Consider the following 18,568-nt stretch of genomic DNA (forward strand, 5'->3'; position numbering starts at 1 on the left):
ACCATCGTCACTTATCGATGAGCAATTTTCACAAAACCTGAACAGAAATAGAATCGTGAAGGGAGCAATAAGAACACAGTCTTAGTACTTCTCCAAAATTACTTTAGAACCAGAAAGTTTTTGCACAACCAAAAAATTCGGTTTTCTACAGCTTGCTGCAATGCTGCATTAGGCTTGTAGAACTAACAGAAACACAAATTTTGACAAAACGAAAACACTCCACTGTTCCAAATCATCAGTTACACACAGACAATCAATTCATTCATAAGCCCGGAAACTTTTGCAAAATTTCAATCGTAAGGAAGTGGTTCTAATTACCTAAAAAATTGTAAAATCACTTCAAAGTTCAACCTCAACACTTGCAAATCTGACAGTGTAAAATCACTTTAATACAAACTCAAGCACACAATCAATGAATCAAACAAAAAAAAACAAAAAAAATTCTATTAGGCATTTCATCAAACAACTTCAAAGCAAAAAATTGTAAGTCAAATTTTTTGAACTTCCTTTTCTTTGTAAGAAAGCAAAGTACCTACCTGATGGAGAAGACTGATGAAGAGAGCTCCGCCGCCGGCTGGAGAGTGGAGGAGGTCGCGTGTCGCCGTTTCTCTTGTCAGTTCTCTCTTTTTCTTCTTGTGTTCTGTTCTGCCGTTCCGCTGCGTTTCGTCTTCCTTTTTTTTTCTCTCTACTATCGACACTATCTATATATATGGGGTAATATATTAATATGTAATATAATATAATATATAAGATATATAATAATATAATATATAAGATATATAATAATATATTTTTTTATTTAATATAATATTTAAAAAATCAGTTATTCAATTCGGTTCGGTCATCGAACAGTGACCAATAAATCGAATCGAAAAAACTAATTTTAAAAAAAAAAGCAAAAAGCAAACCGAAAAATTTGATTCGATTTTTAATTCGAATTAAATTTTTGATTTGGTTCGATTCGACCGATTTAATCGTCTTTTTAAGGCCCCTAAGAGAAAAAGGGAAAAAGAAATTGAGAGAGACAAATACATAAGGAAAAAGGATTGGAGAAAAGAATTAAAATTAAAATAAAGTTTAGGAGACCAAAGCAGTCTTAAACACAAATTCTTAAAATTCTCTTTTTTAGTATTTATTTTGTTTAGTCAACTTTGGATTGGTATTATTTAATCTTAAGCAAATATTACCAAAATTATTTTAAATGGGTTTATATTAGAAAAATTAAATTTATCAATAAATATAATTCAAAATTACAATTGAAAATTAATAGGTGTCTAATCCAATAAAATTAAATTTCTACACTAATACTTGTGAAAGTATTGATTTTAAATCAATTGCTTCGTATGAAAAAGGGAAACTTTGGTGACGTGTAGATCTAGAAAAGATGGGATCATGCTCGATTCTGTTGTCATCAATACAACAATGACATTCATTCATTCTTCTTTTATATTTGTTTTTCATTTTCACTCTTTTGGCTCAATTTCTCTATTTAATATTGCATCAAGTTTAGAAGTATTTAACATTAAATAAAGAAAACATTATTCCGATAATTATGTGACAAAATAGGCATCTATCAAAAAGTTTAAAATCATTTGGATTTAGAAATATGTAGACAAATTCAGATAATTTGTGAGTGAAAATTGAAAATTCATAATGTAATATCTGTAGATTCAAATTTGATTAAACTACTTTGCTTTTGGGTTGAATATAAATCTACAAGTACTATGCACACAAGTCTTCGTTTATATACATTAAAATGACATAAATTTACTTATATTATTAAAAAATGACCATGATAAAATTAAATAAATGCTTAAAATTAATTCTGAATTCAAAGGCATAACATCTGTCTTTTTACACATTTGGGATACAGAAATTTAATAAATAAATACTCATGAAGAAAGTTGTGTGTCGATTATATACACCTGAGATTGATAACAAGCTTTCTATACATTTCTTGTCGATTGTATCTTTCTGTAAGAATCCAGAAAATATAAGAAAATCGGAGTTCAAAGAGAAAAATACAAGAGATGAGCCCTTAATTACAAGGAATGTACAAGAGTTGAGACGAGGCGATGTATCAGAAGATGGTGTCAGTAGTCAGCTTCCTCCGTCTAGGAGTTTTCTCTATTACTTGCTTTTGCAAGTCCATAAACGTCGACCCCTTATGAGCAAACAGTCTCCGCAGATTGATCACTGAAAGCTCGTTAAAGCTGCCGACCGCTAGGTCAGCCTGCCCAAGATCGTACCTGCATTTCAAACTACATGTTAGCGTTTTGGTACATAAAACGACAGTGGTTTTGCAGGAAACAATCGGTTTTTCTATTTTGCGATTTATCTTCCTAGCACAAGATAACAGCATTGCATGAAAAAGATTTGCCGTTCTCGTTCATGCAGACTAATGCATCGAGATTTCTAATGACTAATGCCAAACTGAGAATTATTCCTGAGACACATACGCTGGATGAGCACCGATTAAAGCTACAGCCATCATAGTGCAGTTGTGAGCTGCGGTTATTCCCCTGGGATCATCCTCAAATACAACACACTTGGAGGGTTTTCGGTCCAACTGCAAAGACAATTGTCAGGTCAAATAATGCTAACTAATTCATGGCCTTGTTTGTTTTCTAGGACGTCTTATATCATAGTGATAATTGTTTTTCCATTCCCACTGATCGCTCTCAATCACAGCTGGACGTACCTTCACAGCTGCTGAAAGGAATCTATGAGCAATGGAGTCCATACCATCTTCCTCAGACACAATGGCCTGCAAGTCCAAGAGGAGAAAATTTAGCCATCTTTGCACAGATACTGTTCTGACAACTTTCAATGCATTTGAGTTATCAAGAAATAACATGGAATCCATATTGGGCATTTTATATGTCAATTGTCGGATCTCTCCAGCAGTCTAGGAAGGTCTCCTAACTTCTAACTAATGGACAGATCCTTTCCTTTTTAAGCATCTCCAAAGAAACCTACCCAACAAGGCATTCATCCCATGGAATTTATAAAGATATAATCAAAACGAGCAATGACATTGATTTAAGTTGAGATCATATGCATTAACAGCTAATGGGATTCATACAAGATAACAGGCTAACAGTACTATCATAGAAGATAAGCAAACACAAGAATAAAAAATTTGAATAGAAGTATCAATACTATTATCAGTAATAACATAGTCATCAATTCTAAAACATTATTCATATGTGTGAGCATGTGTGTGTGTGTGAGAGAGAAAGAGAGAGAGAGAGCAACCTGAAAATACTTTTTCAGGCCCATTTGCTCTAAAGTGTCAACCATGCTTTTGCGGTCAAGACTTGAAACAACTGCACAGGGGATGCGAGATGTAGCTACAGCATCCAACCATTCATTTACCCCTTCCACAGGTTCCGAGAGCTAAAGAAAAATTAAAAATGTTTAGTTGGCATCTGACTAAGATAAAACAAGATCCACATAAAAATATTTCGCACAATCTTACTTTCAGGAGATTTTCATAATATAATTGAGAGAGCCTGGACTTCAGTCTGTCTATATCATCTTCAGCTTTTCCCCAGAGCAATACCTAAAATTTTGTCACAAAACAAGACATCCATCCTCAGGTATAAAGCAATAAATAACGCACTAGGTTTTAATTAACAATTAAGTGTCAGAGGCAAATGTAGAGAAAACATAAATATTGGATTTCCAGACCTTACGTAGAACATGATCAGCACCCGCATAAAGCAAAAATCTTTGCACATTGTCATCTCCAGGAATCTCCTTTCCTGCACAATAATTGTAATTAGTCAAAATCGGTATGAATGCCAGGATAATAGAGCTATTTGGTTAATTATCATCCTATCAATGTATGGAATCTCCTGCTGGACATGTTAAAGAAAGTGAAACCATTGAATGGCAATCTCCTTTGTCTCAATACCAAATCATTACCTTCTTCAGTGGTACTAAACATTTTTGCATTGCCTGTACAAATTTTAGAAAACCTGGTGCCTAAAGTGCATGGAAACCTTTTATATTTGATCGCATTTTAGAATATAGAAACAATTTAAGTTAAACCTGCTAACTCAATTTCTATGAGTACGCATCCATCAAGCAGCATTGCCGAAAAGAAACAACCCCCTCTTCAGGCTTAAAGTAGGAACAGGTCTTTGTAACCCACCAACTCTATAGTGCATTTTTACTCTTGCTATAGCACTGACAAAAACGAGCTAACTCTCCATTTTAGATAGAAAGCCTAGGAAACAGTTCAAACTTCCAAGTTTAAGTTGTGTTGACACTAGTACTTGTCTTTACTACAAAGGGAACAATGGTACATTTATATTTTTTATATTGTTTTTTTATTTCAGATACATACTGAATCCAAATTCTCAGAAATACATTTATCCTAATATACACTGTTCATCCTCCTTTCAAGAACTGGACTGTGGATTTATTCCTAACTGTCAGCTCATGCTTTTGCACTCTTAAAATCTGCCAAGCCAGGTCGCCATCCAGAGGTACACAAAAATATTCAGCAGCGATTGTCTTAACTAATAACCAATACCATGGTTTAGTGTCTTAATGCATTTAAAGACCGCAACTTTAAGAGTGTTCTATAAATTAATTGACTTGCACCCAGAGACAGCCGGGAGACCTAAGATTGGAATGCTGCATACCTTCTTCAGATGCAAGTTGTCCCCAAGCATGCAGTTTTAGACCTCGAGTATCTGCCTGTAGCACAATTAAGGAATGAATACGAATTGCTGCCAGTATAGGGAACTGCATAAGGAGCGCATGATTATAATTCAAAGCTTTACCACGACATTGTCCCAAGAGAATATGAGGCCATAGGCTTCATCAGGCTTCATGGCATACCGAATTCTTTGGAGAAATCCTTCTTGCATTCTATCATTCAAGAAGTCCTAGCATGAAACAATAACAATAAAACAACTATAAAGTTTCATGAAGAAGACATCTAACATAAGAAGACAGCTGTTTGCAAGTAACTCAACACATGGAGGATAAGCAATGCAAGATACAAAGAATTATAATATGAAGCTCACCACATCAACTTTAAGGGGACCTTCAGGTCTAAATGTCTCAAAACCCTCCCCATATTCAGCTCCAATTACCTGAAAGAAATTAAAGAAAATAAGTCTAGAGTGCAGTTATTCACATGTCTACACTAAAATCACAAACTTATATAAGCACTTAAAACAATCCAATCCAACTTGATAAAAAAAGATGCAAATTTGACGGGAACCCAAATCCAAAAAGCTCAGAAACTGAAAGGAAACAACGAGAAATCCCATTTCTTTCGCCATTACACCAAGAAAACTCAAATAATTCAGTGAAAATAGAGAAAGAGCAGAAATCACCTCTTCCATGAAAATCTTGTTGGGCATATTAGGAAACCCATCAAGCTGCCCATTTTCATCCGACCCAAAAGCCTTCCTTATCCTCAGTGGTTTATCTCGACGCCATTCCTCTGAACTTGAGCGCTTTAACCTCTGTTCAAACAGATCAACGTCGCCTTAACAAGGAAACAATCAAGAGTAAAAGCAAAATACAGAGTTACGGACAAAGAAGTACCGAAAATCTGAGCTCAGTTGGGAGATGAGAGGGAAACGACGTCGGATTGAGGGGAAGTAGAGAGGAGCTTCTGAAGCTCACGGCATTCTCCATTTTTAGGGGTCACGAGCTCTGGAAGTCTCGTCAAAATAAAGGACCTCTCTTTTCTGTGGTGGGCTTCGGTTTGGGCCTTTGCTTATTTTACAAGGCCCAAAACCTGAATTGAAAAAGAAAAAAAGAAAATTGACATGTGTTTGTAATTATTTAATTATTTTTTATGAAAATAAACATTTCAATAATAATGATAATGCTCCTATTAGAGAAGCCGGGTTGACCCGGTCCATGAATAAGGTATCAGACTCATAGTTTATCGATTTATACTAGTCTTATAGGTTAAAAAATAAATTAAATCTAGCTGGATGATACAGTATATAGCAAGAATGACACATCATGTGTATTTTTGATATTACGAGACACATTATATCAAAAAATATAGACCAGAATACTGCCTTTTGAGATTTGGTATAACTACAAATACCCTCTCAATTGAAAAATAATAATATATCTCATAGACGGTGAAGTGGACATTACTATTTTACTCTTGTTGAAAATCTTTAAAAATATATATATTTGGAATATGGATAAAATAAATAATTTAGAGGGAATATTAGTTTATAAAAGTATTTTTAGAAAATTATAGAATATGTATATATAATTTATAATTTAAAAGGGCATTTTGATCAATTTACCACAAAAATGAAAAACTTAATAGAATGGATTGTTGTCAGGCGATGTTAAATCAAATTATTTATAATTTTTCAAACAGTGAAAAGGTATTTGTAATTTTATCAAACTTTATAAAAAAGTGATTGTAATCTGTCGTATCCAAAATAATTGGACCTCACTTTTCTGTGGTGGGCTTCGCTTTGGGTGTTTGTTTATTTTACAAGGCCCAAAAAAAAACTGAATTGAAAAGAAAATAGAAATTGATAATTTGTGTGTTTGTAATTATTTAATTATTTTTTTATGAAATAAATATTTTAGTAACAATATTGGATCAGATGATAGTAGATATAGTTATAGGTCTTAGAATACGTATAAATTTTGAAACAATGATTAAATTATACAATTATGCATTAATTTAGGAAAACACCAATGGGGGTTTGCCACAATAATAAAATTGAGGCTTTAAAACTATTTATTTTAACCAAAAAAAAAAATGGTTGATCTAAGTACAGTTCGTATGTGACAAATTATTTAATTTTCATAACAATTGTTAGGTTGTTTTTTAATTGCGTTCAATGAAGAATATAATAACAATTAATGTACATTATGACATAATGTTGGACTTTTGCATTATATAATTATTTGACCAAGATGAAAATCTTGTAAAGACACAATTTGCTGGTAATTATATAAATATTCATGTGCATTGCAGAATTACTAAGTCACCCCCTTGATGTATCATATGACGTTTGTTTAAGTTTCTTCCCCTAATAGGGGTATTGATGTAAAATTACAATGACAATTTCAGAGGTTGAACTTGAAATTTTTCAATGACAGATTATATTTGTGTAAATTAGACTTAACTTAAAAATTAATTGAATATTTTTATTTGAAATCATGTTGCATTTTCCGTTCCAACGAGCATATGTATAAAATCGTTTTTTGAATAAAATAAATAACGTAATTTTTGTATAATAGAAAATCTAACAAGAAACACTACATCTTAATCCATTTTATATATCGTTAATTGAATGTTAAACACAGATCTGTACCATTAATCAATATCAAAATTTCACATTAACATGATTGACTTTGTAACAAATCGAACCCATTAAATTCAAACAATTTAAAATCCATCGTAGTCCACCGCCAACATCATCCACACTTTCACATAGTACATTGGCTGCCATCCAAACTTGATTCTAAGAGGAGAAAACATGTAACATATACAACAAAAACAAGCTACAAGAATCCAAACAAAATGTTCATCATAGGTATGTTCAGACCTACTAATCTCTTCAAGGGCTTCACCCTTTCTTGATATGTACATCACTAAATGAACTCCTTTCAAGGATTATCTACAATAGCCAACATGACTTGCCTCTGATTATACATTGCATGCAATGGAGGAGTTTCAAACCCATAGTTGTGGACTCACCCATTGCAAGAAAGTTTTTCTCCATTGGTGTAAATGAGAAAAACCAGGTAAACTACGTACCCACATCTTCAACAAGCTTTCTTTGTTGTTCAGGCGCTTGCTCGTTACCTGTGTCATAACAGACCCTTATTTCAGTTATGCATTGGTAGGACATGAATAAAGCAGATAAAACTAGGGTTGATTACAATGATCTCCAACGAACATCAGTATATTTATCAACTAGTCATCATTTTCATTTTGGTTTCAAGAAGTATAAAGACACCCCTTCTAAATGATTTTGTTAATAAAAAGACTTGACTTATCTCCGCTTTGGAATTAAGATAGATTGTAGTTTTGCTTATATAAATCTTTTTCATTTTATCTCATCTCATTTCACATTAATTACATATAAACAGATTTTAGGCATTAACTCCAATTATTATGGTTTATATCTTATTTAACACATTTTACAGAACCATTATTGTATTTTGTCTCGCATTCAAATCCATAGTAAGGAATAATGTCCATCTCAACTTAATTATTATTTACTTGACTTTTCCTCATTGAGATGAAATAAAATATCAAGCAAATCACAGCAGAACAATTATATCCTCTGAAAATAGAAATCAGCATTACCACCCATACCTGTTTTAATTTTATAAACTTTTTGGGAAAGTGTTGGTATTTTAAAACAGAAAACAGACATAGTCCAAGAAGATAGTTGTAATTAACCCATAAGTTTAGAGCTCAAGCTTATTTAAATTCCGAAACACACGCAATGTACACATGTACAAGAATACGACGGGCAAAGATGCAATATTTCTTAAGAGTCAGAATAAATCACCAGAGGTTTCAGAATCATAAGATAAGTCTCTTATAATCCTTGCAGTTTCAATGATTAAAATCATGCCCACAATGTAATAAGCGACACATCAAAACTACGGCGCAAATTAATTAACAAAAAGAAAGAAATGATCAAAGAACATAACATGAAATTATATCCAAAAAACCACAATACGTTGTTATTGTGGGTCGATCCGAACTCTTAAGTTTTAAGCAGTCAATTCTGATGAAACTCCGTAATTGATATTTCAAAAATGAATAAATCCCATATAGTAAAAAGGGACCGCAAATTCAAACCCATACCTCTTTTGTTGGTCCCTCAAATCCTTCGTATCCATCTCAACTTCATTTTACATGATTAAATGTCTGTACAAATTCTTCCCTGAAAAAAGCAACAAACATGATATAGTGATGCATATTCCAAGGGATAGAGGGGAAATCTAGTAATAAAGAACCCAAGAAACGTGCATAGAAAATATCCCACCTGGCTAAAGCACATTCAGCATTGCTCAAAGCTCTTACTTTATAATCAAACCATATTTAAAAACTTCTATTCTGCAGAAAATAATACGAATCCACAACAAACCAGCATGACAATTCAATCTAATAGCTTCCATACAATTCATATCAAATGAATTCGACAATCAGTACAGTAATCTAGTGTTAAATCCACAATTATCTATCGATTATAATGAGTTCAAACTCCATTGAGAGCGTGGAGATCGCCACACAATGCAGATATATTATGAGCTGCTAGGCAATATGGGAGTGTATTATGGATTGACGCAGCTGGCCCATAATTCTTGGTGCAGAAAAAAAAAAGGACAATTTAGGTGGGTAGTCACAACAGATTTACCTAATTTAGCTTAATAATTCAAAAGGAAAAAAAGCAAATTATCAGATCATGGAAAATACATCAATCCAGATTCATTCAGAAAACTAGTAAAAATCAATACCCTCGAACATAACCTGACTCCGAAAACCCACCAAAATTACATAATTCTTATTGCCAAAAAATGGAAAAAAAGGTAAAAAAACATCACTTGAATATAGTAACGAGAATCAAGGGGAAATTTTTTTGATTTCACTCTCGTATATATCATGTAAGCGATCTCCACACAAATCCCACAACTCTCACTGCGAAAATGCATCACATTCTACATACTCTCTTAAACGTATATATTCCATGCAGGTAATACATACAAAACATAATAAACTGAAAACCCACGGACGAGATCAAACAATGAAGTGAAAAAATAGAAAGAATCAAAAGCCCCAACCATTTTTGGAATGCGCCGCCGTCAGGACCACGGCGGATTCCGTGGACCCTGCTCCTGGCACGCCATTGAAGTTGAAAGCTACGCTCCAGCCTATACTGTGCCCCCAGTGCACTGCGAAATAAGTTTGAGAACGCGCATTTATACATGCGACTCAATGCGTCGTACTGCTGGATTGTTAACGTGCGCCTTTCCGTAGGCTAGCAACACTGTGAATAATATTTACAACCAACCCCCTTCCCCCTCTAATAAATAATTATTTTTGTTAATTAAATTTCACCAAATTTACAAATATTAACAAAAAAAAAAGAAAGAAATCTGTATTTACCCTCACTGATTTAATCTGCAATAAATCAGTAATAAATCAATCGAGAATAAATATTAATTTTTATTCAATTTTTTTTATTAATATCATCAAATTCAGTGAATTCTCGCTAATGGAGAACTTGTTTGTTTGACAGAAACAAATTTCAAGGGTATTAGCTGTAATTGTAAAGCATAGGGGATCTACATGTAATTATACCAAACCTCAAGAAAGAAGAATATAATTATCCTTAAAAAATTATAAATTAGCTCTACTGAAATTTATCATAATTACAATTACCCCTTAATTGTTTGAAAAAATTACATATACTTTTATCATTAATAATTTTTTAACAAATCCCCTCGTAATAATCAACTCAGAAAATATTTATAATTTTTTAAATAATAAAAAATATATAATTATGATAAATTTTAAAAAAATAATTATAATTTATTTTATATATACATATATATTTTTTTCAAAGAAATGCTATTTTACTTGGTGATGGAGGGAGACTAAAGGTGGAGAAGGCCAAAGATTGCCCGCTGGAGACTCAAAAGTCGAAAAAGTCTCCACCTCTCAAAGCGCGACACGTTAAAGTCGTGCTCATTATTTATAGAGGTAAACGTGTCGTGAAACACGTTAACCAAGTTTGCAAAAACCTAAAGTAGCCTTCTCTGGAGAACGAACCCTATTGCGTGTGGAGGGGCAGTTTGGGAAGGTGGGACTGGCACTGAACTGAAATGAAGGATGATTTAATATGAGTTGGGCCTAAAAAGATAAAATTAATAATAGTAGGACAGAATTAGTTGCTTGGTTTAAACCATGGATGTGAACACTTCCCTAACAATTTTTCCAAGTAATTGATATAGACTTTATAATTATATGATTGTAGGTTTGAAGTTATAAAACATAAAAAAAAAATTAATTCAAAATTTTTATGGTGCAAGTAAATGTTCTATATTGATCGTAGATGAAGAATTCGAGCTACTACAGCTCTATAGGTGGTGCATCGTGCCAGATATTGTCTTTTCTCATAGTTTTGTCCTAAAAAAGTATCTCATAAGGTAAGAGTGTCAATTGATAGGATAAGACCCTATCTAGACCTATACTCATAAGAGACTCATTCTATCAAATAATATTCAAAATCATACCCAACTCCCTCAAGACCCTGGTAGCGTCTAGACCTTTTTTTTTTTTTTTTTCCTTCATAATACTGTTGAATAATACTTGAAACAAGGTAGAGGAGACATTGGAACTAATAAGTCGTTCAAACTCCTCATCTGCAATCAATGTTAGATAACGGTCTATATCATCGTATTTACTCAAATCAAATTTAGTTGGATTTAATGAATGACAAAGAGCCTATTATTGTATTTGTTATGAATGATCACTCTATTTGAATCATACACTGATTACATATATTAATTTTCGGATATAAAATAATAAATACTTTTATAATATTTATAGCCATAGTATACAAATAAGTGAACCTGACAAATTGTGCTACAAAGATGAGTTTGGAGCAAATGCATGAGATGTTAGGGCGTCCATCTGGATTTTAATTTCTAGAGAAAATTTAATTATATCTTAATCTCAAGATATCAATCAATGTTTAAATATGTTCCTCCATAACAGTCAAATTATAAAAATAATAAGTAACAACAAACTCACGTAAAATGGGATAAATATTAATATTTATTAAAATTTGAGCTTATAATCTCATATTTATTTATTTATAGGACTTTAATTTAAATTATCATGCCAAACTCTCATCGGTTATCTCATATTGTAGTTGGATTAATGAATTTAGAGATAAAAATTTTAAGCCCATAATGACAAATCCACGTTACATGTCTGCATAATTACATGTTGCAAATGATTTACAGTCCTTCAATTCTTGTATTGAGCTATTTTTAGTAACATTATCATGGATTCAAATTCATTTACGATGGAATCATTTTAAATTATTTTTCTAAATTCTACGTGTTATTAAAAAAAATAATTTTTCGCAATACAATAAATGACCATGATTGAAAAATCAAGATAAATCAATACTATTAACTACCGTCAAACAAAGTCGATGCGAAACTTAAAATTTTTACTATAATTAATCAATATTTGTTGTGATTTTTAACTATGGCCAAGAAATTTATCATGATTTTAGCTATAATTAACGTTTTGGTCTTACTTGTAGAAACAACAACTAATAATTATTGTAGAACCATAATTAACTTATACTCGATATAATTTTATTTGTTTCTTTATTTTATCGTAATAATTAATTATAGTAAAAAATTATATGTCTACTTGTAACGTTCAAATACAAATCCAAGAAGTTTCTGAAAGCACCAAGAGCCACTAAATTAAAAATGGATTGGATTAGAACTGTAGTTATTTTGGGCTGAATTGTTTATTATGCTCCGAATCTAAAATTGGGCCTGGTTGTTTTGAGATTTATGGGCCAAGACCTCTGAATCTGAAGTTTTATTTAAAAATTGTAGTTGAAAAAGTATAATGTGGAATAGTTTAAGGATGGATCCATGATGTCTTAATTTAGTTGTTAAGTCTAAAGTTGATGTCTCATGAATAAGTTCGAGATCATGAGTTTAATCCAAATATGTGGGTATTTGTGGCACTTAATATGAGTTATTATAATTTATTTATCGTTGTTAGTCATATAAATGTGTTTGTTGAATTGAAGTGTTGCTCAGTGTATCGAGATGGATTATTGTAATTTATTTTTGGGTATTAGTCAAAAATAAAAAATAAATAATTGAAGGGATGGGATGTAAAACGATATTCCTCATGTTGTGCTGTATCTATAGTACGAAAGAATTTCAAATTCTTATATTTTGTGGCATTGTAATAAATTTTAAATTCATTTAAAATCCTTTCTCCAAATCGTTGAGATCATCCAAATAAGGAAGAAATGGAGCTATTTTGTGGGTGTGCTGTTAAGGAATATCATCTTTAGACTTTAGCTGGGCAACAAAGAGTTTAACTCAAGCAGCATTAATCGCTCTAGGCTATATAGTAAAATCATACAGAATCATCACAATTCACACACCCCATCTGAACAAAATCAAAAGAAACAACATAGGGAAACGAACAACGAGAAAACTAGAAATACTATGTACTAGAGTTTATTTGACTTGGAACCTCGTCACCTCACATTCAGAGGCTGACCTTTTTTCTTGCTTTGCTTAATGGGAATCGGCACTTGAATGAACCCAAACTTCTTCCTCTGCACAAAGTATTGCTTTTCGACGTTCCTGTCTCCTGTTCGTTTGCTCGGATGTAATATAAGTCTGCTCTGTTCCTTCAGCATTTGGCTCAAAGAAACACGTCGTGTTTCAGTATGGTTCTCCGTGTGCCTTCCGACCACCACATCGTCTTGTAGAATCAACTTCCTACTCAGGACGTCCCCAATTGAAGTGGTTCTAAAACCGGGAGTCGGCTTCTCTTTGGTTACACATGATTCCTTTCCATTGAGACTAGCTGTATTTCTATTCTTAAACTTGAATTTATCAGAGTTATTTCCAGACCGTCGTGTGGGGCCGTGCTCCACATGTGTACTAGAAAAGCAATCCTCGACAATGACATTTGAGCGATGAGACCCTTCTTGGTTGATCAAATCCCCTTCTCGGCATTGCTCGTCTTCTTTGACGGTTTCCTCAAATTTCTCCAAAACAGGCTCTTCGAGCTGACAGGCTTCATCGACCTGAGAAAGGCCGTTGGTGTCAACAAACTTGGTTTTGCACAGCTCTTCGGCCTGTTTTGCTTTATGAGTAAGAGCGTGGTACTCTTCAAACGAAAGAGTTATTCCATCAGATTTTTGCACAAAACCATCCTCTGAATTCTCACCGTTGGAACGAGCCCTTCTCTCAGCAAGCACGATAGCTTCGACTGCTTTAGCAGCTTCTTCCATTTTCTTGGCTGCGTTTAGCCTCATTTCCGCCATCTTGATACTGTTCTTCGTTCGTTCTATCTCCGCCATCGCCTTCATCACCTCATATCTTGAGGCTTCTGTCATCTTCTTGAACTGCTCGGCCTCAAAATTTGCTTGCTTTAGCTCCTCAGACAGAGTCATCAAAACTTCTACTGTGTTGTTGACATCTGGATTTCTCCGATGATTTTCATCTAAAGACAAGGCTCCTTGACAACACTGTACTTGCATCTTACTTCTCTTCTCAAGCAAAACCTTATCTCTCCGCAGTTTCCTGTTCAGACACTCAACAGACGCCTGAATTACAGCAAGATCGTCTGACGTCTTGTTAAGGTTCGATTTTGCCTGATTCAACTCCACGAACATCAAACCGGGAGACAGGAACTCGTTGGGACTATCCATGCAGGAGGAGAACTCAGGTACCAGATTGACTCTTAAATCTTCGACAAGTCGTTTGGCTGCTTCCAGTTCTTTCAAGACATGAAGTGTTTCCTGCTCTTTCATGATCAGGTCCCTCTCCAACTGTACTCTCTGTTCCTCCATTTTCTCTGCGTCAAAGACGACATCATTCTGCAACCAATGAAAAATCCCTGTGACTTGTAAGCGCATCAGAAAAGAACAAAACAAACTAACTGCAGCCATAAAAACCTAGCACCCCAATACAAACTGTCTGCCGACGAGTCTAGAACCAGAAAACTATCAAACATCGTTAGAGGCGGCATTACTATAGAAACTAGCAACCATGCCAATTTGAAACTCTTATTATATCTAATTAATTAATCAATGCAAGTAGGACTAGTCCACACTAGATTTGATCAGACTCGATCAATCTCCTCATGGCATAGAATTCAGAGCACAGTTGAAATGGATAAATCTACAATTATAAGATCGCCGGTATAGCCACATGTTTGAAGTACTGTGATTGCATTACAAATGATGCTACTAAAATTAAGATCAATGAGTTGCGCTTGAAGGATTCGTCAACCGATCTTGACGAGTAGGAGATATAATACGCTCTCTACTATTTTTATATTAGAAAATCCTGTGCCAAGATCAATTGTTTAATTAAAAAGACGAAAACAATCATGCATACTGTTGAGTGAACAAGTTTTCGACCCACAATTTATGCTTAATAAAAAGACCTTACTTACATGATAATCATCGTCGAAAGGGTGTCATCTTCACCTTTCCATTGCATGTATACAGCCAAATAGATTACAAACTGTTAGATTGTCAGCATTTCACTTAATAATGATGTCATCACCTTTCATTTAAGTAATTTATAAGTTTTTAACCCACATCAAGTTTTACTACCATTACGATAACTATATTACAAGTAATATCACACTCGTCGGTGATCACTCTTCTTGAACTATAAACTAACGGGCGATGCACTCACTACCTGATTAATTTTAATTCGGCCAAACCTGATCGGAGCTGGTTTTCCTGTACAACCATAAATTTAGTAAATGATGATATGAAACTCAAATATCACGAAATTGAAACTTTTAAATTGCCATCCCGATGCATCAAGCGATACTGTTCCTCCCCAAAACTAAAAGTTCTTCTGTCCCAGAATCAAAATTAGGAAGCAAACAAGCAGCACAAAAGCTTTCAAGACAAGAAACTAACATGAGGAGCGGCTAAACGAAGCAAGTGAGCCGGAATCCAGGGGCCGCTGCCGCCAAACCGGTCCACCGCCTGCTTCACGGACTCGAACGGCGGCGAGGTGTCGATTTCCACTCTGGGGTTTATGACTTTTTTCGTCTCAGCAGATTCCGCCATAAGTGGGAAGCTCTGAGTTTCAGTGTGAGAGAAAACCTGGAATTCAGAAATCAGAATGTTCGTTAAGGCCCGGATACTATATATACAGAAACCAAATCAAAAAGGGTAAATTTCTTGATTGAAAACTTGAAATGATGAGCATACGGGGGAGTGTATAATTGCAATGATGATGTTTTGGGGGGGTAAATTTCGGGACCAGGTTAAAGGAATTGCATTGTTATTTCATATTTGCAGAGGATGGAGTACAGTACAGTATACAGTGGCCTGAGAAGCGTGGAAGATATAGTAAAACTCTGGACCATTGGCTTTAACAGTACAGTGAAAAGTGAAAGTAATTGTAGGGTCCGAAAATTTTAACCCAAATCTGATTTGAACGGTCTAGAATCCACACAAATGCAATATACTTATGGTATAATTGATGTATAATTTAAGAAAAGTAGTCAATCACTTGATAAATATATCACAGTTCTTTTAAATTGATTTAGTTCAGTCAAATCTGATTTGGACAAAAAATTCTCCGTAAGCAAATATTCAGAAACAGTTCTTGTGCCTCAAGACCGTAGTATGTTACAAATGCTATTTGCATCTTTTATGCCATTTAATATACACATATCGAGTTTATAATTTTTTTTAAATAAAATACAATTATATCATATTTATATATTTAATGTGTGTATACTGAATGAAATAAAAGATACAGCAGGATTTAAAGTAAAAAATTCAATTTGATAATATTATTAAGGAAGAGGCATAAATTGAACAAAATGTGATTTGAATTTTATTTGGTATTTCTTTCCCCTTTGTGTGTCTAGTCTTAGGTCGGAATGTCAATTCCTGCAATCTTACACTTGGAGAAAAAGATTAAAAGAATATTGGATAAATTTTAATTATAATCCATACAAAATTGGTATGAAGATATTATGTCGATGTATGGATGCGATTTACAGTACATATTTAGCATCAAGACAATTGAGTGTTTACAGTTGAGTTACACTTGAACCAATTACATATAATATGGATAGTTAAACTCTTTTGATCTAAGACGGATCGAGTGACCTTTATAAATGCTAGGGTAAATTACAACGGATTCCTATGAAGTTATGACAGAATTATAAATATTTTTTCGTTATTTGAAAAATTACAAATACTTTCTGGAATCAATCGCTGTCACAAGAGAGAATTTGTTAAACGACTATTAATTTTTTGAAGTATTTATAATTTTTGAACAATTAAAAAATATTTATAATAATTAAGATAAATTTTAAAAAAAAACTCGTTATAATTTACCGTAATTGATAATGTTATTAGAATCTCATTCAAGTAAAAGAACACAAACCTTTGGAGTGTTTGGGCATTTCTACTTAGTCTGGTAAAGTTCTAGTTATCTTAATCTTGAATGTATGATCCCTCTATAATTTGAATTTGTGATCTTTAAAAATGATTTCTTAACCTAGCTATCATCAGAATATATCATTTACTACGTAAAAAGTAATAAAATTTGAAATATATTAAAAAAATTATATATAATCATTATGAAAAGGGATAATTACACCCCTACCATAAAGTTTAGTATAATTACATATAAACTTCTTGTAGTTTGGGAAATTGTGTAGCACTCCTAAGGTTTGCTTCTGTCTAACAAAAAAGCCCCCCGTTAATCAAAATTTATCGAACTTGCTGATATTAATAAAAAAATAAAAAAAAATCTATATTTACCTCCACTTGACTTATTACTGATTTATTACAGGTCAAATAAGTATTTTTATGATCAAATTATTTTCATGTATCTTCACACATTAATGCATGAGAGGAGGTATATTTTCACAATTATAATAGTAATTTAGTCAGAAAAAAATTATTTAACCTGCAATAAGTCAATAATGAATCGATTATAGCAGAATCATGCATAGGGAACTATATCAACGACCTACCCAATTTATTGTAGAAATTTTCGGATCAAAGGGTAAATATTAATTTTTATTTAATTTTTTTTATTATAATACTAGCAAATTTGGTGAATTTTGACTAATGAATGAATTTATTTGTTAGATAAAAGTAAATATCATGATGTTAGATATAAATTTTTAAATTATAAAAAATTTACGTGTAATTACACCAAAATTGAAGAAAAAAAGTGTAATTATCCCTTATCAAAACGCATTCTTTGGTTGATTACCCCTTTTTGGTCCTCTCTTAGAAATTCTCCAAACTTCCATCAAGAAATAAAAATCGAATGATTGATGTCAAGTAGTATTGCCGCCAACCAAATGAGTAATAATTTGGCCCTCGATTACGGGTTTGAATTTTAGAAATATGTGAGTATTTATTTATTTTAATAATAATTATTGATTAATTATATATATAATATTGATAATTAATTGAAATTTATAACGTAATTAATAAATTTATTAAAAAAAAAAAAGAGTTTTGCCCCACTCAACTTTATGGTTGGTGCCTTCTCTAAAACTATGCGAATAAAAATTAAGAAAACATTATTTATTTATTTATTTATTTTAACCTTTCTTAAGAAAATTGAGGATATGGTAATTTATCAAATATAAAATTTAAAAAATTACATCGAACATAACAATATAAAATAATAAATTTGTCAAGGCCCACTATAAAATATACAATAGAGTTTTATATTTAGATATTATTTTGACACACCGAAACAAGAAATATTATACCAGCCGAATAGTTTTATTACAAGGTTTGGA

At 32.7% G+C, this 18,568-nt stretch overlaps 3 protein-coding genes and 1 long non-coding RNA gene across 6 annotated transcripts in view; all 4 read right to left on the reverse strand.

Moving 5' to 3' along the window:
* The window catches only part of LOC105160969, a gene marked incomplete in the record, with an annotated part of 6,123 nt that extends 5,447 nt beyond the window's left edge, over positions 1–676 (reverse strand). Inside the window, 2 exon segments of the mRNA XM_020693223.1 lie at positions 1–37; positions 537–676. Coding sequence (XP_020548882.1) covers positions 1–5 — 5 coding nt within the window.
* Positions 1,896–5,685, reverse strand: LOC105160811. The gene is made up of 11 exons (XM_011078304.2): positions 5,572–5,685; positions 5,358–5,489; positions 5,043–5,111; positions 4,797–4,901; positions 4,656–4,710; positions 3,694–3,767; positions 3,482–3,565; positions 3,259–3,399; positions 2,702–2,767; positions 2,460–2,569; positions 1,896–2,249 (listed from the first exon to the last, which is right to left on the reverse strand). The coding sequence occupies exons 1-11, from the start codon at positions 5,662–5,664 to the stop codon at positions 2,081–2,083; spliced, it is 1,098 nt and encodes a 365-aa protein (XP_011076606.1). The 5' UTR covers positions 5,665–5,685; the 3' UTR covers positions 1,896–2,080.
* On the reverse strand, positions 7,344–9,958 carry LOC105160812. The gene is made up of 3 exons (XR_847716.2): positions 9,817–9,958; positions 8,840–8,918; positions 7,344–7,822 (listed from the first exon to the last, which is right to left on the reverse strand). It is a non-coding gene; the product is annotated as an uncharacterized LOC105160812 (long non-coding RNA).
* Positions 13,075–16,122, reverse strand: LOC105160813 (WEB family protein At2g38370). Of its 3 annotated transcripts, XM_011078306.2 has the most exons (3): positions 15,996–16,122; positions 15,699–15,887; positions 13,076–14,636 (listed from the first exon to the last, which is right to left on the reverse strand). In XM_011078306.2, the coding sequence occupies exons 2-3, from the start codon at positions 15,849–15,851 to the stop codon at positions 13,284–13,286; spliced, it is 1,506 nt and encodes a 501-aa protein (XP_011076608.1). In that variant the 5' UTR covers positions 15,852–15,887; positions 15,996–16,122; the 3' UTR covers positions 13,076–13,283. The 3 variants fall into 3 exon arrangements, with proteins under 3 accessions (XP_011076609.1, XP_011076608.1, XP_020549269.1); XM_011078307.2 differs by lacking the exons at positions 15,699–15,887; positions 15,996–16,122 and adding an exon at positions 15,218–15,669 and having other exon boundaries at positions 13,075–14,636; XM_020693610.1 differs by having other exon boundaries at positions 15,699–16,113.

The sequence above is a fragment of the Sesamum indicum genome, linkage group LG4 (assembly GCF_000512975.1).
Source record: "Sesamum indicum cultivar Zhongzhi No. 13 linkage group LG4, S_indicum_v1.0, whole genome shotgun sequence".
Lineage (NCBI taxonomy): Eukaryota > Viridiplantae > Streptophyta > Magnoliopsida > Lamiales > Pedaliaceae > Sesamum > Sesamum indicum.